Genomic DNA, 25,667 nt, shown 5'->3' with positions numbered 1-25,667 from the left:
TTACAACATTCCTCCTCAAAATTGGGGATTCTGAGTTATTCTGCTTATTTCTGTGGGGGAAATGACAGTTTGATCTTGCTATTAACTTTAAGTAAGAAAAAAGCCAAACTATGAGATCAATGGCTCCATACAGAGAGGCCAAATTAAAGCTGCTTTGGGTCAGTTTGGAGGTATGCTGTTTAAATGATGCATGCATCCTAAGAGTCTGGAAGCTGCACCAAAGCTGCATGGTAGTCATTATGACTGGATCACGGATTTGGCGCAGCTTCCAGATTCTTAGGACGCATGCACCATTTAAACAGCATACCTCCAAAGTGACCCAAAGCAGCTTTATTTTGGCCTGTCTGTATGGGGCCAATGTGACAGATACTTTAGTCCTAGCACTGTGTAGCGCTGGAGAGGTGTGTGGCCCTCCAGATATTGTTGCACTGCATCACCCATCATTCATCACAAATGGCTATGCAGTCTAGCTTCTGGGAACTGCAGTCCCACAACACTGGAGAAGCGACACAATTCTCACCCCAGGTTTGAACAAACTGCTAATGAGCTATAGAAATAAAGACATAACTGAAAACTGAGGATAAACTTGCACTGCCCCCAAATTTTCCAAGTTAAACCAAAGACAGATAAAGCTGAACAGGCAGCAGAAATAACTCATAGTACAATGAATGGAATGGAGGTTCTTCTTGTCATTTTTTAGTTATTTATAGTTAAGTGGCAAGCAATCTTTATCCTGTTAGATTGCTCCATGATTTAAGAGTTCTGGCCCTCCTCCCATCTGAACTGAGCTTTAATTCTCCTCCTTTTCTGGCACATTTTGTATCGCAGCTTTACACCCCCATGGAGGAATCTCAGTGTTTGCAATGGAACATGAAACTGTAGGAAGCTCACCTGGGTTTGGGGTTTGTGTTCCATGACCAACATAGAAATTTCCTGGCTTGCTCAAAGTCAACAGAACGTGAGCTGCCTCATAATATCATATTAAAAGTTTATTTTGCAAAATGGGGGAAATCCACATGAGAGGTATGATAAAGGATAATGAGCACAAGATAAAGCAGCTGTGAAGGTAAGACAAAATGTAGGAAGAGGGAGGAACAGCTTGTTGGACTGAATCATGGAAACCAGGCTACACTAGAACATGAACTTCAAGAATGGATCATGTTTAGGTCTCAGTGGTTGCTGAAGGATGAAATAAGGCATCTGGCAGGAATGCAACTCTGTAGCAAATATATGAAATCTAGTAATGTGTGGTAACAGTTGGGAGCCTTATAAGATATCAAGGCTCCTCACCAACCACTTACTACATTGCTGCCTGTGTTAATAATCAGTGGCAGGTGCCAGTGAGTAGGAAAGGAACTTGCTTCCCTTGGGTTGAGAATTTCACAGCTAAAGTTGTCTTCTGGGAGACAGCTATTTCCCATTACTTCCTCCCAGACTTTTCATACCTTAAATTTAAAATGTCTTTTTATATATTATTTAAGGTTATACAAATTTTAAATATCTGCAGTAAACTGGGGTGTCTTTAAACATTCACCTACATTTTGGGTATCTTTGAAGCGATTTTTCTTACCAATAAATGTCAATAATATCTGAGATTATGGTATTGTGTACATTGCATGGTGAAGGGACTGCATGAGAGAGTACAAAGTGTGTGGATGTCAATGTTTTTCTCGGCATCCAAGCATGTTTGTCAAAAATTTTCAGAGAGCTGAGGAGGAAATAGATGCTCATGAGGGAATGTTCTACTCACTGTTTTAGGTAGTAATCTAAGAGCTGGTCTTTTTATTTTCTTTACATTTTAAAACACATTTAAAAATGCATTAGAGGACCAATTTTCCAAACACATAGCCAGCCTGCATGTGGGGCACTCTGTCAAGCTACATATTATTTTTATATCTTAAACAAGCAGTTTTAAACCCGCAATCCAAAATATTTTAAGTAATTCACATACCCCCATAATAACAACAACAATAATAAATATTTATTTATATCCCACCTCTTCCGTTTTGAGGATCAAGGTGGGTAACAGCAAAGTTTATATAATATACAACAATAAAAACAACAAGCCCCACAAGACCCCAGCCCAATCCTCTCTCCCAAGTATAAAATTAAACAATAAAACATGGTTAAAAATACATAACAATATGACAAAATTAATAAACAAATCACAAATAAGAAAAATAATAAAAGGAGGGGGATTCAGTTGGTTCTGGACATTATCAATCGGGGAAGGCCTGCCGGAACAGAAAGGTTTTTGTCGTCTTTTTGAAAGCCTCGAGCGAATCTCTTCTGGCAGGTCATTCCAAGTTTTTGGAGCAGTGACAGAGAAGGACCTCCAGGAGGTCACCACCAGTCTGGTCTTTCTAGATTGTAAAAGGTTTTCCCTGGAGGATCAGAGTGTACGGGAAGGATTGTATGGGAGGAGGCATTCCTTCAAGTAGACTGGACCCAGGCCATGTAGGGCTTTATACATGATCACATGACAATAATCCACCAAAGAGTGATACCTTTATTGACTAACCCCAATGCACAATAGACTTGGTGCAAGCTTTCAAAGCCCCACCAGCTTCTTGATCAGGTAAGATGTTACATACCAAACAGGGAAAAAAATAGAGATGTTAGTAAGATGCCTGCATTTTGTTGTTTCTGTCCTTAGCAGAGATGGTATGGAGAGGGTATCTTTAGTCGGCTGGCCCCTCCTCCTCTGGCCATGTGGCAATAGGGAGATTTTCAAAGTCCAGGAAATTTAAAGTCCATTTGCATATCAACAAGGACTCCTCTTTTGCAATCCAATATGTCTCCATTCCTGTGAGGCCACAGGCCTCTTTGTAGGCAGACAACAATGGATTCCTCAAGAAGTCTCCATGTTTTTGCATCAGGAATATTTTGGTAGGTGTAGAGGTAAAACATGTCAATCCAGTACAAATTTGAGAAGAAGAAAAAATTGTTTTACCTTGGTCCACTGGCTCACTTTTCAGGATTCCCCTGTTGCTGCTACAATGTGGTATTTTATAATCCAGAAAACATTCAGGGGTAGCTGTGTTGGCCATTTAGTAAATTCAAACAAAAATCTGCCAGTGATCTCTTTACTGGCCATCTGAAATGCACAATATACTTGTTTCAAGCTTTTGAAGCTTCACTGGCTTCTTCATCAGTCAAGATGTAACATACCAAACAGGAGAAAAATGGCCAGAGGAAGAGGGGCCAACCTGCTAAAGATACTCTCCCCATGCCATCTCAACTAAGGACAGAAACAACAAAATGCAGGCATCTTACTAACTTCTCCACATCTCCTGGAGAAGTTAAGAACAATAAAAAGGCCTTTTTTGGGTATCTTCACAGCAAAAAGAAGAAGGAAATGGTGACTCTTCCTTTCCTAAAACCAGGTTGCACTTCTGGGATTTCTTGCTCCATATATGGTCAGAGTCTTTGCTGCAGTATCTTGAGCATGACTTTGCTTGCATGGGAAATTAGTGCAATAGTTCTATAATTACTTCCATCTCTTTGTGTCTCCTTCTTTGTGGATGAGAATGTATACTGATGTGCCCTGTAATCAGTAATAGTGTTGGGTAAGGTTACCCTCCTTTTTTCTTAGGAGATTATCACAGTTTTTAAACTGCAATTTCACTGGGAGAGAAGTAGCACTGGCAATGCTGATTGCATGATGCCACTTCCCTCTCATGGCTGCCCCATTCCCCATCCACTTCTTTTCGTTCACGGGGGAAACTCATGAATGAACTACCAATTGTGCAATGCCCTGGGTGCGCAAAACCATTCTAGGGACATGGCGGCACTGTTCCCTCCTCCTCTCCTCCCCTCCTTTACCCATCCCTCTTGCTATTTTTTAAATTTTATTATTCTATTTTTCCTGAAATTCTGGCGCTCCAAAGCCTAAAAGTTTCAAAAAGTCATTTTAAAAAGCTTAAATCAGGACTGCAGCACTCTGGGAACTACACACAGAAACACTATTTTGCACTGTTATTATCCTGCTCACATAAATAATGATCTCCCCTTATCTTCTCAGACTAAAATGTAACTATACTAATACAGTACAGATATTTACAGTAAATACAGAAAGATGTCTAATTTTAGCACAGGGAATCTGGTTTTCTGCAGCAGATTATTAGGAAAGATGAGGTGGGCAGAAGCAGCCATAGGGGATTATCATATACAATCCAACATGGCTTATCCTCAATGGGACAGATGTGCGTTTAACTAGCAATGACAGATCTTATCGCATTCCCTGTAGGCAGCTCGTATGTAGCCCATATACAGCCCATATGCAACCCAGGCTTATACCATAGCTTTTCAAGAATAGGATTTTCCTCTTCTTGAAAAGCCGTGGGATAAGCCCGGGTTGCATACAAGCTGCCTACGAGAAAGATGCATCAATGCTGGCTAAACATGTATCTATCCCATCAGAGATAAGTCACATTGTATTGTTTGCAATGATCTCCATAGGCTTGACCTCTTCTGCACAGTACAGTAGCAACTATCAAATTCTTCTGGTCAATAATAGCACACCTTTCCCTAAAATACACAGCCCTGTAGTATCTGGTTAAGGGTATTACATGATGTCAAAGTTTCCACATTACAGGCACCACAGATTCTCCCATATCAAAGATAAGGTTTCCATTCTGATCAAGCTTGCATCATAACGAAACCCCCTTTACCACTGAAGGTCATTTCAAAGCCTGTTATAAATTACATCTACACTAGTGCATGGGTGGAGAGCTACCATGGCATAGTGGTCTGAGTATTGGATTATGACTCTGGAGACCAGGGTTCAATTCCCACCTTGGCCATGAAATCCACTGGGTGACCTGGAGGCAAGACGTGCACCCAGCCTCAGTGGAAGGCAATGGCAATCCTCCTCTGAACAAGTCCTGCCAAGAAAATCCCATGACAGGTTGGCTGTAGGGTCACCATAAATCAGAAATCACTTGAAGACAAACAACAACAACAATGAATGCAAGGCCTGTTATGCCAGTAGTTATGCACTAACCAAGTTAAGATTTCTAGACATGGGAAAAATTAGCAGGTCCACTTTGTTTATGACAACAAAGGCCTTTTGGATTTTTACTTTAAGCCCACTTGTTGGATTTAAAGAAAAGATTGATCTATATAGCTTTTTGAATTCATTGCATCTGTTCCCAATATGATGGTTAGTTATGTATTTTTGTGGCATAAATAAACTCAACGTGATATAATGTCTGTTTCTGATGTTCTCAGTATTCTGACTTTGGTTTGGAAAAGATTTAGAGAAAACAGTAACGTTTGTTAGCTTTCTTTTCCAGCTACTTGAATGGTGAGAATGATTTCATAAGATAGTTGGTAATTTATCTGAGGTTTGGTGGTAATGCTACTGTGAATAATTATTTGAACAGTTCTTGTTGTGTGCCTTCAAGTCTTTTCCAATTTATGGTGACCCTAAGGTAACCAATTACAGGGAGGGGTTTGGGGCCGAGAGTATTTGACTTTCCCAATGTCACTCAGTGGATTTCCATGGCCAAGAGAGGAATCAAACCCTGGTTTCAAGAGTTGTAGGTCAGCATTCAAATCATGACAACATGCTGGTTCTCATCTGAAGAGTACACGCGCCTATTCCAGCATTAGCTATTCTGGAGTACAGATTCTTCCTTCAAGGTTTCACTTATCTCATACAGATTTGACAAGGAATGTGGGCTTGACAAGGCCCATTAAAGGAGAGTCTAAGTTCTCTTGATTCAATGGGGGTAAAATATACATGTTTCAACAAGCTGAACTCATGCTCATAGGGCATTAGAAAGGATTGTTTGTTTATTTTCCTTGAACTAATTGGTTTATGAAGAATTTCTCTTCTAATTCAGAAGGAAACAATTGAACAGTTCTTTAATCATAGCATAGTGAATAGATTGAGAAAGATTACTTCATAGCTGCCTCATCTTGGGGAAAAAAAGTCTTGACATGTCGGCATTATATTTTTGGGCATACCAGCTCACAATATTTTTTGTGATAATTAGGCCCTGCACATCTGAAATTAATATATTGTTGTAACTATTGTTTCTGACCTTGGAAATTTTGTACTGGAAAAGAATTACACTAGAAATCTGCTGACTATTATATTTTTGTATTCTGAATAACATGACAATGCTGTATTTATAAACAGAATGATATTCAATACATGTTTGTATTATATTCAGGCTGTATACAGACTCTTTTTTGTTGTTCTTAGCACTTCTTGTGTTTATGTTTCTGTCGTCATTTGGAACCAATCTTCTTTTTGATTCTAATCGAGCTGGGATTAACAATTGGATTTAGTTTTGTTTGTTGAAATGAATTTGTACCAGTATTCATTGGCATTGTATATTTATAAACAGACATAATTTATTCTCCTTATGATGATGTAGTTAGTTTAGGGATTTTTCTGATTCCTGATTGTTGCCAAGAACAGTTTTTCATCCTATAGCTTTGGGACACTTGAGATTTTTGCCTGTACGATCACAGGAAACTGTGCAGCTTTTCTATGAGTTATGCAGCTTGACCAGAAAACTGCATACTTCCAGAAACTGCACAGCATTCAGTTCAGAACCTGAAAATGGTGCAGATTTCCTCACGGAAAGGAAAGAGTGCAACATTCAACCAGCTAAGGTTGCAGCTTCTGTCAATCCAAGTTTCTTTTTCTGCTATGTAATGCTTGGCACTGTAGGCTGTATTTCAGAAGGAACTGGCAAAACCACCTTTGAGAATTCCTTGCCTCAGAAAATCCTATTAAATTCATGGGGTTGCCATAAACTGGCAGGTGATTTGAAGGCAAATGCACACATACGCACTATGTTTGGTTTGTGCAACAGTCAAATTGGCAAAGATGATGTATGAAAAGACTGCAAGCATCAGTTTTTTCAGCAAATTCCTGTGCATTTATCAAAAACTGCATCAGGAACAAAACTTACTGTTTTTTCTCCACACAACTTTCTCAGGTTATCCAGAACTTCAAATTCATCCCCAGTCAGGAAACTGATGAATTCCTATTCCAATCTTAATTTAGTGCATACTGGTATCAGGTCCTTGTTATTCTAGTTCGAATAGTTTGAATAAAGAACCATCAGCAGTTTGACCAGGATTTGACAGAGATTCATGATATTCCTGTCCAAAAAGAGTAAGGATCTTTTCGCATCCCTTGTAAAACCGGCTTACCCTAAACCGGCTTAAATTTTAAATCGGGTGGCATCCTGATGTTATCAGATGGATTTGGCCAGCCAATCTGCTGCCCGGGTGCATCCTAGGGCCATCCCTGCTTCCAGGAGGGCTCCTCCTGGCTCTTTTCGGATCCGGGAGTTTTCTGATTTAAGAAAATGGCAGCTGGAACTTTCCTGGAAGCGGGGATGGACCCGGGATGCACCCAGGTGGCAGATTGGGCAGCCAAATTTAAGATTTAAGATTTAAGCCAGCTAGAGGTAAACTGGTTTAACAAATGATGTGCTAATCTCCTAAATTTATTAAGGGTAAATGAAAGTTAAATTATTAATTTTCTGGGCTATTTAGTTTAATAAACTTTGGCCCGGGACAGACAGGCCCTCTGTGGCGAGGCGGCGGTGCAGTTAGGGTAAGGGACCACACGGCAATCGAACGGTCCCTAACCCAAGCGCGGACTGGCGGCACTACAATGGCGGCACCCTGTGCACATGGGCACCACCATTGTGACATAACAGATGCCACTGGCGCACTCGTGATGTAATTATGGTGGCGGAAAAAGAACCCGGTTTTCCCAGGTTCTTTTTCTTCCAGAGGGGAGCTGTACTGTTTGGCGGCTGTGGCTTCCCTCTGGAGGAAATTAGGCCGCCGACAGGCCGCCCTTTTGGCCAGTTTGTACCGCACTTATGGTACTTTTTATTGAATCTGTTTGGAATTTGGCTCAAGGAGATAATGGGTTCCAGGTTTGATGCTATTAGCTCCACAGCTATCATTTTTTAAGCAATGCAGCATATGAAGGCTTATAATAGAGTCTTAGGCGGGTTACAGACCGCCCGTTTGGGGCGGGCTGCACCTGCCCCTTTTCCCGGGGTATCGGGGCCTCAGCGTCCAGAGCGGCAGCCGCTGAGTCCCCGATCCGCCGCTTTTCAGGCTGCGGGGAAGCGGCAAAAGGCCCCTTCCCCGCAGCCTGGAAAGGGGTGTCCTTGGGGCTTCAAACCCCAAGGACACCCCGTGGCGGCGGGGAGGAGAAAGGGGCCACTTGGCCCCTTTCTCCTTTGGTCCGCTGGGCGCAGCCATGTGAAGGCTGCGCCCAGCAGACCAAACCAGGAAGGAGCTCTGAAACGGAGCTCCTTCCTGCTCCGCGCTAAGGGCACACTAAGCGCCCTGGCGCGGAGCGAGGACGTCATGTCCACGCCGCCCCGTATAGAGGTTGCGCGGTCGTGACATCTTCATGGCGGCGGCCGTGTGGAACGGCCACTGCCATTTTGTGCACGCAGAGCGCGCACTAGGCTTAGGGGGATGCAGAAGCACCGCCCCTTTCTAACCCTAGTACGCGCTACGTGCGTACTTTCTGGCCCGTTTGTAATGGGCCTTAGAGTGGCTGTATCCTTGTGTGTATGAGAGAGAGTGACTTTAATTAAAAAGGCATGTTGGTAAATCTGTTATATTTTTTAAAAAAACACATTAGTTGGTTTTAACGTAAGTAAAGACATGTTCAACGTATGATCCTCAGGGTTTGTTTGTTTGGAGAATAATATACTCTTTATTATATTGTCCCAGTTGACTAGAGTCAGAGTCTGATGCTGCAGTGCAATTTCTCACAGGGTATGCTAAAATCAGATGGGAGTATAACTACTGTAGGCCTACTCACATAGTATTTTTCTGAAAACTGTACAAAGGTGCTAGTGGGCCTTTGATTTGGGTGTACACTTCCCACCAGCCCTTATGCCTCTAACCAAAAAAAGAATATATCTTGATTGTTACAGGGACATCAGCCTATATGGAACTTTATAACACATTGTAAATAAGAGACATGTTATGGCTTTGAGAAGCTTCAAAAGACAGGCGAAAGGGCAGGAAAAGCAATGGAATATTTCTATCTTGCATGATCAAACAAACACAGGATCTCCTTCATTCATTTCTTTGCAAGTCTCCCTTGGAAAACACCTTCAGCCATGAAACTCATCTGTAAAAAGGCCTCAACATCTTCTGATTTACCTTATTTTACTTTATTTTGTTGGGTTTTGCCTTTTCCCCGCTTTGCTAGGGAGGGACTTGGTTTGGTCTGTAGAGGCAGTTTAATGAGTTTTGAGTGTTATGATTAATAGTGAAAAAATATTTTTAAAAGCAGGTTTAAAGTGGCTGCTACAAAACCGGAATATCAAATGAAACCAAAACATACTAGCATAAATATAAAATCCTTATAAAACAGGCATGTGTTTTGGGTTCCTGGGACAGGAAACAAAGTACAAAGAGTTCCCATAATTCGCCTTCCCGAAATGTTTGGTTGTGTGATTTTTTTTTAACCTCTCCAAGTTTGATTTTTTAAAAAACAAATCTGGAGAAAATAAGCCACTCAGGTATTGGCCAGAAATTTCTAAACAGGCTAAAGTATTAAGCTTTATTCTACATTACTCATTGACAAAACACATATTTTAAATCATCCAGAGGTCAAACTCTAGTTATTTCTTCCTGTAGACTAAACCCGGCAAACCAAATTGCATACTGTCTTTGAGAGGACTTTGCAAGAATGCTAACAATGTGTAATCTGTGATCATTCGATATGTATTATCTATAAAATTTTATTCAATGAAATAAAGTAGATGCTTTCTACTGCACTAGTTCTCCACCAGAATTGACATATACTGTGGCCTTAAATTGTGGCCTTAAATAACAAGCCAGCTGGAATTTATTCTCACCCATATAATTAAAACAACCACAGTACCATTTCTCTTGTTTAGAACAGAGCATACTTAAAAATCTTAAAGCGACTCATCAACAGTACAGTTCGTGGAAAAGTCTATTCAGATGCATGCATGCACATTCTCTCCACCCACAAACACACACCATTTGTACAGCATAGCCAAAATAACAAGAGCACAACAGCAAGAAAGGGACCAGTAATTTGTGGCCTTGCTTTCTACTTTGCATAATTACAATCACATGGAAATAGGGCTACTACAGAAAAACTACTGAGCCCCATACATTAAAATGATTCTTCTAGAAACCTTACACAGTTGCAAAAGAAAGTTCCTTATAGTCAGTTCACACCTAGATATTCACCTCTAGTTCAGTTTGGTACCAAGCAATGATGTGCATTCATGAATGAAGCATCGGAGATAAAAAATATTACTGATGTCATCTCATACACAATACTTTTCAACAGAGTGAACCCACACATTCAGTAGACAACCAACTGATAAGCAATCAAGAAAAGAACTGATACTGATGATCCATCCCTTTGCCTTCACATCTCTGTCTCATCATAAAACTCCAAATTTCTATGGAACATAGTCTGATAGCTATGGAAATAAAATTTAGCATATTCCACAAAGACACAGATACAGTGGACCCTTGTTATCTGCTGGGGTTTGGTTCCAGGAACCCCCGTGAATAACAAAATCCGTGTATGCTCAAGTCCCATTCAATACAATGGTATAGCAAAATGGTGTCTCTTATATAAAATGGAAAAATCAAGGTTTGATTTAAAAAAAGGTTTGATACTTGAAATTTATACTTTTAAAAAATATTTTCAAGCCGTGGATGCTTGAATCTGTGTATAACAAAATCCATCTATAAGCAAGACCAACTGTATAACAGTCAACTGTGAATCATAAAAAGGTGCAAGGAATGGGGAGGGGAAGAAATATGACAGCACAATTTAGACTAACTGGCTTTTATGTTAGTGTGAGCTTTCATGGGCCCTGTCTGCAAGGGCCAAGTAAATTGGCCTCTCCCTGCTCTCTCAGCAGAGATCGGACGACACACAGAACAAACCCCAATTCTGGTGCAAACAGACTAGATTATGTTTGGTTCATTACTTCTTCCGGAAAACATAAGAGCTTTTTCTGGCATGTACTGGAAGCCGTGTAAGGCACACCCACATATGACGTAGGCTCACTGTAATTCCAATCCTGTTTAATCATGTATTACATGAAAATACAAAAACCTTTGAATTATTTGTCAATTGTTTGATTAGCAATCATTCACATATAAATTTCTGTTTTGCCTAATTAAAAAAATATTTCATAGACAGATTTTCTACTGATCCATGACTTTACTGGTAAATCTTGGTAGGCTGATATCATTAATTCTAGGGTAGGATGCCAGAGCCACCATTACCAAAAAAAACGACGCAACATGTGCTGAATATACCATAATATGAAGTATAAATAAGAGTTTTAACAGCGAATACTCAGCTATTTTTATTTGTGCATACACTGTGGGAGAGGGAAGGATACAGTGATTGTACATTCTACTGTATTCCCATTGTCAAAGGATAGATTACTAGCCCACTAGGACCCTACCGTATCTCAAGAAAAGAACAGCTCACAACATGAGCTCTATTCCTTTGAAACTGGAAGGATCACAAAGATGGACTGATCAACTGTTTCATGCACATAGGTTCAGTTCCTTGACTACTTCCCTCTTGTATTATTAAATTTGCTTCTCTCCTAGCTATCTCCAGATACAATTAACTTTCAGACTATTGAGCAACTGGAGAAGAACATACTTTTGGATTGTTTAGCATGCAGCTTGCTCAGCTTGAGAGAAGCTATTTCGATTTGTTAGCAGGGACAGAGAAGGAGAAAGATGATGAAATTAACAGCTGAGTTGCAGTCCATTCAGGTAGGCTTAACATGCTTGCTATTATATACTGGATAAAGATTTAAATATCTGTATTCCCTTAGAAAACTGCACAGAGTTTGGAAATGATTTACTAAAAATTAATCTGTGATCTCTTATTCATTAACATTTTAATCAGTGTTTTTAAAACTTGCTGTTATACTGCCTGAATGGCAACAATGTTAATAGGCTGACGTTTCACATTATTTTAAGTCATTATTTTGAGGGGATAATTTTGGGGTGTTGGGGTTATTTCAGTTATTTTAACCGATTTGCTTGAAACTAAGTACTAACATATTGTTAACAATTAATGAAATTTTTAAAATGATTTTCTTTCAACCACTAAATTAGCACTAATTAGTTAGCTTTACCAATAGTATTGGCAAAGCTTAACCGTTGGAGTAAAAAAGCAAGACTTTAAACACCAGGACCCCAAATTAAGCAGGGCTTCGAACTGAATTGTCAATATTGTGTGAGTGCATGCTTCCGTGTCTATACAAGGTTGACCTCTCAGAAATGTGTATTAAGGCCCCATGTGCAAAAATGCCTTCATCAGCAGGTTATATTTCAACTCATGCTTGAAGATAGTTGCCCAGCATCTCTCTTTACACCCCAACACATCCTTTGCCAAAACAACCACACATTAAAACTGGTGCCTTTCCTTCCAGTTCCAGGTGAGATCCCTCAGTGTGACTTTCATATCACCACTGAACATAAGTCTAGTTTATGTACTTTAGTTTGTTTGGCACAAACTTCTAAGCACCAGGAAAACACTACATTTAGGTTTAGTTGTAGATCACTTTCCAGAGTCAGTCCATTATTACCCTTGGAAAGTCCAGGCGAGATGTACTAAATTTAAGACCCACTAAGAATAATATACTGTATTAACATGTGTTGAAAGAATTTATTCGGAATTGTCCCCTTAAAATTTATTATTTCTACACCTCTCATGAGTCCCCAAACATTAAAAGATAACAGATTTTTTAAAAAGCCTCAAAGTGGGAGGGAGAATACAGTTACTTTGGTTGGCTGTTTTTGCCCACTTTCTCCACCCCCAACCAAAAGAAAAACAAGTCCGTCCAAGCATTATCCAATTCAACAGAAGAAGCAAGAAGTACTATCTGCATACCTTCACTGGTAGCGGCATTTTTTTGAGTTTTGGTAGGTGTGTGATCTGTACTTGAACTCACGTCGGATGAGATGCTTGAGCTGCCTTTACCTGCAGGGGAGAAATGGTAGTATTAGAACACCCTTTTCCTAAACAAAACATTCATAGTTGATGGAATTCCTAAATCCGATAGCAGGGTTCACTGGAGAAATGTGCAAAACAGAAAAGGAGTGGGTTCTTCACAGGCACAATGCACAATGCACAATGCCTATGTCAAAGGTGAGGAAAATGCAATCTGAAGACCATACGTGGCTCTCACCTCCTTTTTTGTGGAAAAAAAATTCTGGTGAAAAATTGCCTGGAGCAGTAATGTATTTCCAAACTCAACCCCTCTCCAACTCCTCTAAAACCAGGAGGTGCAAAGTGGAAGTAGCAAACAGAAAGGAGACAAGCTCCACATGCTCTAAGGGCTCGTTCCCACTATCAAAAGAATCAAATCGCTGAGCGAATTAAATGGCCCTTGTTCCCATTTGAAACCTGTTCCTGTCGCGATGTGATCGAATCTGTCATGATGAACCGAATCAAAGGCAAAAGAACTGTTTTTTTCAGACACTAGCTTAAAAGAGGTTCTTTTGAAAAATCATTATTCCAAAGAGTGTTCAGCAAGTAGGAACAACAGATTGGAATCGCAGCATTCTGGAGGGAAGGGACTAATGGCAGAGGGGTGTTTATCATCCCTCCCCATTTTTTGGAGATGTCATTCCTCAATGCCCCACCCCAGTCCTGTCTTGTCATTTACTGGTATAACTTTCGGTTCCTTTTTTAAAAATAATAATAATTAATTAATCAATTAAGCGACAGAATGGTTTAGGAACTACTTGCAAAGGTGCTTAACCACTCGATCGCTTAATCGCTTAACTGTATTTACAAAAATAAATAAGGAAAAGAAAAGATGCCCTGTCAAGATGCCCTGACAAGGAGCAGTTTTCCCCCGCTCCTTTTGCAACTGGCTTTGGGCCGCACTAGCCGGCCTTGGCATGGCTTCCGGATGATCCAAGGACATGAGTCATTAGCATCCCATGCCCCCGGATTGGCCCAAAGGCAACGCTTTTTGCCTGTCTGTCAGATCCCCGTAAAGATGATAAACATGTGGTTGGAAAAATGTATCAAATGATGTTAAAACTAGATTTAGAGGATGAACAGATCAAGGATCGTGTGGTTAAATGGGTGCAAAATGTTGGAAATGATGTTGAACTAGAGTATTGGGGGAAAATACAGATGGTAGGACTGCGAGATTGTTTTAATTTAATGGAAAATATTTTATTACAGTAATTATAGTTGGCATGATTAGACCCTTGTTGCACAGAATGGCATGCCGTGACAATCCCCCTCCCATTTTATAAACCAGGACATTTGTTGATATTGAAAGCATGTTACAGACAAAAAGCAAAAAGCAAAACCTGTCTTCTTACTCCTCTGCAAAAGATATCTGAACAAAACTGACATATTAAGAGAGGGAAGGGGAGAAAAAGAGACAAGATAAGTGAGCATTTCATGTTCAGGTAAATTCATGTTTGAATCACATTTCATTTGAACAGTTTTTAGTTTTTTGCAACTTAGTGACAATATCCACAGATATTTTAAGATAGTACAGTATGTATAATTTATTAGTATCTGGCATATCTATGTTTTGCAATCAACAAAAACAGATTAGAAAATTCTGGTGTAACTGTTAATACAAAATGTTATTTTTCAAACTATTTCCCCCTTATAGCCACATGATGATGGAATGATTCTACAGAGGTAAAATATTATATTCACACTAGCAACATTAAAAAGGAAATTACTCTGAAAGAAAAGTTCTTCAAAAGAGCTGAAGGTTGCAAGGGTACTATCCTAGAAACCTGATAAATGAAATTATTTCTGCTTACTTCATCACCACTCAGAAATTAATATGGCTGCATGAAGAACCAATCAGACTTCTTCACCATAAGGTCTACTATAGTAAGTTTAAGTCTGTCATCCTGTTGACGCTAGTTTACGAGTGCAAATAATCATTATCTAATTATTCATTTGATTTATACACACAGATGTGATACTGATAAAAATCACAGACTACAAGTATTTAAAATATTAAATGGCATATGTCTGCTAAAATACAATCAAATCAATGCAAACGGAAATATAAAACTATGTAAGATTAAATAGATTTCAATGAATTATTGATTTTGAACACTGACACTGGCTTCATATTTTTCAGTTAACATACTTTTGCCAAGCTCTGCTCCCTGGCCTAGCAACAAAACTCATTCAGTTGTCTCTAGGTTAGGGATCAGAAACCTATGGCCCTCCAAATGCTGCTGAACTCCAGTTCCCATCAACCCTTATCACTGGCAATATTTTCTAGGACCTGGGAGTCCTGCCTGGAATCTGGGAGCCTGCCTGACCTTTAAGATCTTCAAGGAGTGCATTCTTTCTGTCCTGCCACCAACACAGTTGCATTTGGTGAGGGTGAGGGTCTTTTCAGTGGCTGCTCAGTGGAATTCACAATCATAAGAGACTTGGTTAGTCCCTGATCCACATTCTTTCTGCCAAGAGGCAATGGCCTTTCTATTTATTCAGGCCTCTGGCTTTTCAGTTATTGTAACTGAAGGATATTTTAATGGAGTATATTCTGCTTAGTTATGTTTTAATGTGTTTCTAAACATTATAATTTAATGATTTTAATATAACTGTTTAATCTTTTTTAACACTTGTATCAAATAGTGATGTTGTTATTTTTATTCTGTTTTCTTTTTAAGTTGATGCAAGCTGCCTTGGTTCAAATGCTAAGAGAAAGGCAAGACAAAAATAAAATGAAGTAAAATAGATAATAAACACCATCTGTTGGACACAGACACCCCTGTCCGTGATCCCATCCTATACAAGCAAGAAACAAGCACCTGCTTGGCCATCTGCCAGTGTCTTTGGTATTTCAGCAATAACAAACAAACAAACAAAACCCAAAGTTTTAAAAGTTTTTAAATATAAAAGCTTGAAAAATCCCCATCTGTTTCATATGGATTTTATATTAAAGCTGCATATGTTTTAAAATACTGCAACATCTGCTGAGTAACAACAATATCCACCTGTCATTTCCATTGTAATACATTATTAAAAAAAACTGTGCAATGTCCTCTGTTAGAGGTCCAAAAAATGTAGTCCTCAGCTGCAATTGGATTTTATATATATATATATATATATATATGCAAAATCGATTCATATGGTTTGCATACTTGTATTTATTTATCCATGCAAAGTAAACAGGATTACATAGACATCACTTGTTCAGGGAAAAACCTGGCCCATTCATTTGGGCAAAAGAATTAGGGTATGCATATTGTAAAAAGCTTCTCTACAATGGAAAAGGGAGTCTTTGGGGCAGATGTAGACCAATCTTTGTCACTTGTGCATCTGATGAACAGCCAGCCAGTTTTAAACTGGGGATTTCACAGTCTTTCAGGAGCACCTCTCTAAATCGGTGGTTTTCAAATTTGGCTCCTCAGATGTTGGCACGGTACACACGGCCCAAATGTGCCGTGCTCCTGGCAATACTAGGGTTAGGGAGTGTGCACCAACCTCACGCTCCCTAACCCTAGTACATGTGAACAGCGCAATTGTTATGTTGCGCCGTCCACACAGGGCGTGTGACAATGACTTCATGTACGCACCACATCCAAACGGAGCGGCATGTGTGTGATGTCTCCACCTTCCCAGGCCGCTTATGGCGGCCTGGTGGAGGTGCACAAATGAGCTCCAAAATGGATAAAGAAACTAAGGCCCGATACACACGGGCACAAAGTGGTGTACCACCGCCGACACTAGGGTTCAGGAGTGCACAGTAACTACACTCTCCCAAACCCTAGCGCGTGTGGCGGGGCCACACATCCATGATGTGTCCTGTGAAATGCGTCCAAATGGCATGTCACACAGGATATGTCACCGTGCCGCTGGAGGATGCTTATTGTGCCTTACTAGCAGCGCAACGGAGCTTCTTTTGGGCCAACAATGCAGGGCCGCCCCTTTGTCCTCTTTAGCGTCAGGGTGTCTGGGGGCATGAAGTCTCAAGGACACCCTTTTCCAGGCCACGGAGAAGTGGCATTTTGCCGCTTCTCCGTGGCCTGGAAACATGCCGGATTGGGGCCACAGGGCTGCCAGTGAGGCTGCCTTGGCCCAATCCAGCGAGAAAAGGGGTGGTACAGACTATAACTTGTGGAGCTGGATAGGTAAGGAATACAATGGTGCACATAAGCTGCAAATGTAAGATGGCACCTACATAAGGCATGCGACTGAACTGTCTGCACCTATGATGTTGGGTTATTGAGTCAGGAAACATAATTTAAGTTTCAAATCTGCCATTACCTTTAGTATGAAACCAGCCTCATAGATATTTTTCCTGTATATGATGGGTATCAGTTTGTTTTCTCCCATGGGACAAATTATTAATACCCACAGGGTTTAGAATGGGAAAATAATATATGAAAAAAGAGTTAAATTCCAAGTCTCCCAGTGTCCCTGAACTGGGTCTCCATAACAGCTGCATATAACTTTTAAAGGAGGAGGAGATCTCCTTTTAAAAAGCAAGATATCTCCCTTAATAGTCTGGCCCTTGCTCAGGCTACTAGATAACCATGCTACTAAATATCTAAGTCATTTACAGTAAGTAAGAATAGAAGCATTTGTGATCTGGAAGAGAATTTAACAGTGTTGTGACATGTTGGATGCCAATTTTTCAGAGTCAGTTCAACAAAACAGGCCCAAAAATAATACAATAAGTAGTTTCAGAATGACATGTTTATAGAGTTTGGAAATCAGTGTTTTAGTCTTTCTGTTACAATGCCCACATAACATTTTTAAGTCTCCTTCAGACAGAGACAATCCATGATATCACTGCTCAGGCATAAATATTTAAATACACTGTGTGTATGTGCTTGCATGCATGTTGGACTACATGTTTACACAAAGCACAATTGTGATAGATATGAACTCAGACTTGTGACAAAGTGATGAGAGACCACACAGGCAGTTCTTTCCATTATAAAAATAACATTAAAACATAGGAGTTAAAACTCTTGTTCAGACTGTTTCAGGGCTTTCAGGATTCTGAAAATGGGAGAAGCACAATATCAGTGACAGAGGCCGTGATTGAACACAGGACATGCAAGAGGAGTATCAACACACAACAAATAGCCAAGAGGAACCAGAGGAATTGCAAGGTATGCATACATTGGTATTAAGGCATATGCTGTAATAGCTGGATCCTCATCACTTTGGAGATAGTTCACTTCAAGGCTTTTCCACACATTACTTTTGCCACTTTGGAGTCAATTCATCAATGCTCAGGCAAACATCAGAATCCTTATATATTGTACAGAGGGTTCACACTAAGGCCCCACCCTATACCAGAGGAGCCCAGTTTCTGAAAAGGATAGTACTGGGACCTACTTTAGCTTCTTCTGATGTTATCCAAGTAGCAGGGCAGAGATTCTGACACAAAGGTGACACGGCAAAGATCCATAAATCCCAAGGGGAACTTGGAAACCATTTAGAATATTATCCCATTACATTGTTAAAACATAAAAATGACAATGATCTATAGCTTGCAGCACAGCCTCTCCAGACCTCAGTTTGTTGATGTTTATTGCCCTCGAGTCAATTTTGACCCATGGAGACTCTGCTGATGAGACATCTCCAAGACCACCTATCCTCCACTCCTCTGCCCAAGTCCTGCAAACTCACACTTGTGATCTCTTTGATAGAGTCTGTCCATCTCACATGTGGCCTTCCTCTCTTTCTACTTCCCTCTATCTTTTCTAGTATTGTTTTTCCCAGTGATTCATGCCTTCTCATGATGTGTCCAAAGTATAGCAACCTGAATTTCTGGCTTGATCTGCTCCAGGAGCCATTTGTTTTCCATATCTGTTGATATATATTAGTTAGCAATATAGTCAGGGCCGGCTCATTCATATATGTGAACTAGGCAGCCACCTAGGGTGCCAAAATTTAGGGGTGGTACAGAGGCTTTGGAGGCTCACTTTCTCACGGGGATCCAGCCCAGAGGGAAGGGAGGAAGGGAGGCAGGGAGGGAGGCAGCTTTGCGGCAAAGGCAGGAAGCCAGGATCCAGGCATCTATCCCCTAGCCTGAGAAGCCAAGAGCAGAAGGCAGCAAGAACAAGAGTGCAATGGCGCCCTGGGCTGTTGGGGGATGCCGCTGATGCTGGCGCTGGGGGCCTGGGCCAAAGGAGAAAGCCCAGCCAACAAGGAGGGTGCTGAGAAGAGCCCTGGCAATTTCAACGCAATGCTGCTTTGGCCCAATCCAGAGGCGTGCATCATCTGAATGCCTGGCCCCCAAATTTACCCAAAGGTGGCACTTTGGGTTCATCTTTTTTGGGCCCTAGAGTCACTAGAGTCTATTGTCACTAGAGTTACACCGCTACATATTCATGATTCATCTGTAGTCCCTTATTTAGGGTTTACATAGGGACCATGAAAGTCCCATAATTTCCATTTATGAGACAGCCGCTGCTGGGATCAATGGGAGTCCATTTCCCATTGATCCGGAAGCAGCTGTTTGGCAAACAGCTGCTTCCGGATCAATGGGAAATGGATTCCCATTGATTCCAGCAGCTACTGCCTCATAAATAGAAATGTGGACTGCAATACTGAGCTGGGTTTCAGTACACTGCTGTGTAGTTACAGTGCTGTGTAATACATAAGTGCCATACAGGATTCTAACCATTATCAACATCATCATCAACATCATCATCATATTAATTTCTCACCTACCTCTCTCCCTATGGATCGAGGTGGGGAACAACAACAAATAAGTCAACACATAACATTGTTAAAAGAGCATATAAAACCAACACATATTAAAATCCATCAATAAATACTTCTAAAAACATAATTTAAAAATAATCTGGATAGGCCTGCTGGAAGAAAGTGATCTTTGCTGTTGATTTATACTCAGTGTCTTGAACTGGCAAATCTTTTCTGGCAGGTCATTCCATAGTCTAAGGGCAGCCAAAGTAAATGTTCTCTGGGTAACAGCCAGACAAGTTTTGGCTGACTGAAGTAGAAGTATCCCAAAGGACTTGAGTATATGAGGCAGATTATATGAGAGAAGGGGATCCTATAGGTAACTTAGACCCAAACCATGTAGGGCTTTGAAGGTAATAGCCAGCACTTTGTACTTTGCCAAGAAACTAATTAGCACTCAGTGGAATGATTTTAATATTGGTGTAATATGGTCACTCTTAGATGTATCAGTAACCAACCTGGCTACCATATTTTCAGCTACAGTGGGCCCTTGGTATCCCGTGGGGTTTTGTTCCAGGACACACACACACCCGTGGATACCAAAATCCATGGATGCTCAAGTCTCATTAAATATAAAGGCATAGTAAAATGGTGTCCCTTATATAAAAGGGCAAAATCAATGGGAATTTATATATTTTTAAAGTATTTTTAAGCCGTGGATAAGAAGGGCTGACTGTAATTTACTGTATATACTCGTGTATAAGTCAATGTCATGTATAAGTCAAGGGCATATTTTGGGGGCAAAATCATGTATTTTGATATGATCCTTGGATAAGTCAAAGGTCAAACTCAGGGGCATGGAACAAAGGATCAAAACAGAGGGGGGGAAGCAACACTTTGCTCCCTCCTTCTCTCTCTCTGGACCTCTCCCAAAAGTCACAGTATGGGCTTGCAAAATGTGGACACAGACCTCCGATTGCCCTCCCTTCCCCAGAACTTTCCCCAAGGCTGATGGCTTTCAAAAATAGGGAACACAGACCTCCAATTTCTCTCCTCTTTCTCCTCCCCACCTTCTCCCAAGGCTCACAGAGATGTATTACAGTACTGACCCGTATATACGTCTACCTAGGATTTTGGAGCCCATTTTGGGGCTTAAATTTTTATGACTTATAGACAAGTATATTCGCTAAGTTTCCAAACTTGGTATACAGGTAGACAAATGTACAGCTCATTGCAAAAGTCCAGCCTTGAGGTTACCAGTGCATCCACTTTAGGTCCTCCAGTTCTAGGTAGGGGCACAACTGGCATAAAGGCTAAAGCTGATAATAAGCACTCCAGACTGGGCTGTCATTTGGAGTAGGATTCAGGAGCACCTCCATGCTGCAAATATATTCTTTCAGGGTGAGTGTAACCCCAACCAGGAATAGTTTAGGCCTAGGGCCTAAATCCAACTTCTAGTTCCAACCAGATCAGATTTATTGAATCAATTGTATTTACGTAACTGCTGATTTATTCTTTAGTCACGGTTTCAACAGGTCTTCCCTAACTGGAACTGATCTTGCATCCCACTCACCTTTGGCCCTGACAGAAATTTGTCGTGTGTTCAACAGATAGTCCAAAGTGCTCTAGGCTCCATAGTAGGATCAGAGGGAAATCTGTGCATTGGATCATTCACAGGGTCATCGTTTAGGCTGAAAGGAACTAAATGGGAGTCTGCTTGTTTCGCTTCTGTTGTTCAAATTTCCAACAATGGCCAGCCAAAGGTTATGACTGTATCTTTCTCTCCACTGCTGGTTTCATGGCGAGGGGAGGTGCACAGAACTGGGAGCCTGGCCCAAGTGTGTTGCAATCAGTAGTCAAGGGAGCAGCCTCTTCCAACTGCCCCATACCCCACAAGCGGAAAATATTATTGAATATACAATATAATTTTCTTCCAATACTACATATATATAAAAGACTACTGTCAGGCAGCTTTTCAACTCCATAAAAGCCTTAAAAAAACAAGAACCTTTCCTCCAAGTCAGACCATAAGTCCCTGAGGTGATGGTCACCATGCTCCAAGCCAAAAGAAACTGGAATGAACTCTTAAGAGCCTGGCTGATAATGCAAGAGATTTCCTTTCCAAGGTCACAAGGGGTTGGATAAACTGCTTTTCTGCAATTCAGATCCAATAAGACATGGGGAAAAATGGCTCGTGGCTCCTGTTGTCTTGGTAGATTTCCCTACAGCTTTGTGAACATGCCCAGCATTAGCAGACTTCACCTCTTCCAGCTATAGATCTGTGGTGCTCCCCATGATCACATATGGTATTCAAACCTCCATGCATTTGGCAATTCTCACAACCACAGAATTCAAGAAGTTCTTTGTTTAAATAATGTTTCATGCTCTTATAACTGGAAAGATATACTTTAAAGCAGGCAGGCAACAACAGGAGGTCTGGGGAAACTTATGTGCCCTGAAACCTTTCAGGGGCAACATGGACTACCAAAAACTAAAATAAAAACTCCAAAGTGGCTGGAAGTCCACTTCTGGGACTCAGAAATGGGTATTGTTTGATGTTAAACAAAACAAGCAGGCTTTGCAACTTTATCAAAGAATAAATTGTTGCACCTGGAGCAAGAAACAATAAATAAATTGCTGCACTTGGTCAGTCTGGGAATTCTGGAGTTATTGAGAGCTACAAAAACATCCTTGAGGGCCACGTGTAGCCCTAAAGTCACTATTTGCCGATCCCTGTTTTAAAGTGTGTGTGTAAATGTCTGCTAACTTCTCCAAAGCCAGAAAGGCCTTCAGTCAAAACTATTAACAACCACGAGATAGGTTTTCAGTGTAATGACTATCCTTTTGACTAGCAAAGGCAGCTAGGATGGGGTGGGTATCCTATGCAGAGAAAATATAAGTAGATTTGCTGAATTTTATAGAATACACACCTTTGGTTTTAAAATATACCTTATATGCTCATGTATAAGTCAAGGGTAAGTGTTGGGGCCCAAATTATGGATTTTGCTATGACCTGTGGATAAGTCAAGGGTAAAACTTAGGGACATACAGCAAAGCAAAACAATGTCAAAGAACTTACAAAATTCCAGCAGACATCACTCTTTGTGCTTACTCTTAAAGCTGGATGGATGAAAGAGTAGTGGGGGTCAATGCTTCCAGGACAGATTATACACTTGTTTTTCACCAGGGGATGGTTCCTTCTTTTAAATAAGAGTTAACAGTACTTACATTGAGCTGTGGATAAGTCGACTCGGGGTTTTTTGATCAATTTTTGACCTAAATTTCTAGATTTATACATGAGTATATACATTCTATTATGAATGCCACACCTTCAATCTTTCAACACAAGAAAAACGTGACCTTCCAGATGTTGTTCAAATGCAGCCTCCCTCACAACTGACTGCTGCCTAGGTTTGATGGAAGTTATAGTCCACCAGCATCTGGAGGGTTGTATGATTCCCCATATACTTACAGTACTTCTCCATAACTTATAAGTATAACTTATGTTATACTGATGTGAGAAAACTTCCATAGTTTAATACCTAATGTACCACACCCCTATTAAAAGTCGGTAGAAGTGCCAGGACTAGATAAAAACATTGCTCTAGGGCCTCATCTGGCCCAGAGCAAACTAATTGGACATTTTTAGCCTACTGGACCAATGCCATTGCTTTTAATCACAGAACAGCGTATATCTTAAGAACATCTTCTCCGCCCCTTTCCTTTACAACATGACTATGTGAAGTGCTGTCAAGATATTAAGAACAGCTGGATAACAAACTCCTGCTTGGTGCAGCAATGTGGCCAATGTATATGGCTTCAAATAAGGCTATACATTTTTGCATACATCATTCTGCCATGTGAGATTGAAAAAATTTGTTCATGTTTGGAACTTTTCTGGAAAAATCATTTGTGAGAAAAGAAACATTGCTTCTGTGAAAAAACATTCATTAGCATTTTTGTGTAAAATACATTTTTTGCACAAAAATGGGGGGTTGCTCAAAAGCCAGCAAAGATGAAATAGAGCACGGGTCTTTTCACTTTCGTGAAGGACATCATCATCATCATCATCATCATCATCATCATCATCATCATCATCTCATGGCAGCTGGCTTCATCAGCCTGTCAAGCCATCCTTTTGTTTGGAGGATGGGAAAATGAATAAGAGTCATTTAGTCCCTACCCTCAAGTGAGTGGCATGCTAATTGCTGCACACTTTCATTCACTAATGGAAGCTATTATGGTCACTAGTTCTGGAAAACATCTAACCATAACCATCCTTCTACAGATGTCTGAGCTAGCATAAGAACTATCTGTGTATGCCTTGATAAGACAACTGTGTGGCATACAGAAGAGGAGGAGGGGGTGCAAGGTTCTCATTGTCTATGCAAACATAAAAAAGGGGTAGTATGAGCCACAGATCTAGGATTTTAAATAAAACCCAAAAGCAGTACAAGGCAGAGGCAATAATTGGGAGACAGGACTTTTTAAAAAATCATCCAAAAAAGTCAGACCTGAATCCCATTACTGACTTCAAGGAAGAAGTGGGGAGATAATAAATTGTAATAACTGTCCATTAACCACAAAATGTCTGACTGTGTTAGGTATGCTAAGTGCTACAAAACTATTTGCAAGTACCAAACAAAATGGAAAAAGAGAAAAAACACACACTATTTTCCATCCATGACATATCCCATAACTATCATAATTCTGTCAAACATACTTTATGCTCATTGGATGCATTGATACAAAAAGTAGCCAGCTGGTTATTTTACTGCATGAGAGCAATTACATTCTTCCAGCTTGATTCACAATGAAGTGTTGGAGATATCCCTCCTGTCCTGCCCTATACATACACTCCATTATTACATGTACGGCTATGGTTCAGTCCTGGAATGGCCTTTGATTAACACCAGTTGTAAGAAAATGAGCTCAAGGGAGTGAAAATTTACTCAAAAGAGTGAATGAAAATACTATTTATCTACAAGAATTAAATAACATCTTTTAATATATAAAAAAGCAAAATACTGCAAATAAAAGTGCAGAAGTGATACTGAAAACCATCACTTCATTGTTCCTGTAGTTATTATTTGAATTATGAAACTATCTGGACATGCAAAGCATGTGGACACACATTATCAGGAAAACCCAAGACATTTTGAATCTGAAGAAGCAAATCCAAACTGTGTCCCTATAGAATGCAAAAATATATAAATAGAACAATTAGCAGTTTGATGCTGCAGTTGAAGAGTTTAATTACGTTTGCCTGGATGTGATCCAGTACTTTTTAATGTAGGCACTTCATGCATTCATCTGCAAGCCAGTGGCCTCATCTAAACTACATTCTGTATAACATGTTGATATCATTTACATATTCATGTCTTTCCCCAGATAATCTTGGGAATTGGGAGTCGATGATAGCTAATGGATAGGAGAATTCTAAATTAGGGGCAATAAACTGACTGGGCTTAGGGACGAAACAGACTGCTCTGAAGGAGCGGCTTCTAGACCCCCCCCTTTGAATGCTGGATCAGGGCCACAGCAACCGCACACTATGCCCCTGATCTGGCATTTTCCCAGTGCAAAAAGAAGCGGCAAAAAGATGCTCCTCTTTGCACTGGGGAAAAAGCACTTTTGCCACCATGGTGCCGTTTTTTCCAGGCTTCTGCGGTGCAGTGTGTGTAAACACTGCACCTCAGAAACACCATGAAGCTGCCGCATGTGTGGCCAGCCATGCGACTTCCAGGTGGTGTGGTGGTGTGCTGCTGTCTGAACACCACACCCCACGCCATCGGGAAGCCAGCTCTTTTGCCTATCTGTACTGGCTGTTTCTCTCTTTAGTTTTACCTCCAACTTAAATAAGATAAAGCAATCTAAATTGGATTTTTATTAGTACAGACGACCTGTTATGACATCTACATTGATCTCCATAATTGGCAGTATAGGGGCTTTTTAAGAGACT

General features: G+C 40.5%; 1 protein-coding gene across 1 annotated transcript in view; it reads right to left on the bottom strand.

The window, feature by feature from the left end:
• The window catches only part of FBXL7 (F-box and leucine rich repeat protein 7), a 191,635-nt gene that overhangs the window by 135,371 nt on the left and 30,597 nt on the right, over positions 1-25,667 (bottom strand). The window contains exon 2 of the mRNA XM_089516475.1: positions 12,929-13,018. Coding sequence (XP_089372601.1) covers positions 12,929-13,018 — 90 coding nt within the window. The remainder of the gene's footprint in view (positions 1-12,928; positions 13,019-25,667) is intronic.

This window comes from Sceloporus occidentalis, unplaced genomic scaffold, assembly GCF_023333645.1.
Source record: "Sceloporus occidentalis isolate IW3139 unplaced genomic scaffold, rSceOcc1.0.p SCAF_3, whole genome shotgun sequence".
NCBI lineage: Eukaryota > Metazoa > Chordata > Lepidosauria > Squamata > Phrynosomatidae > Sceloporus > Sceloporus occidentalis.
This window is presented reverse-complemented; position numbering and strand designations above follow the sequence as displayed.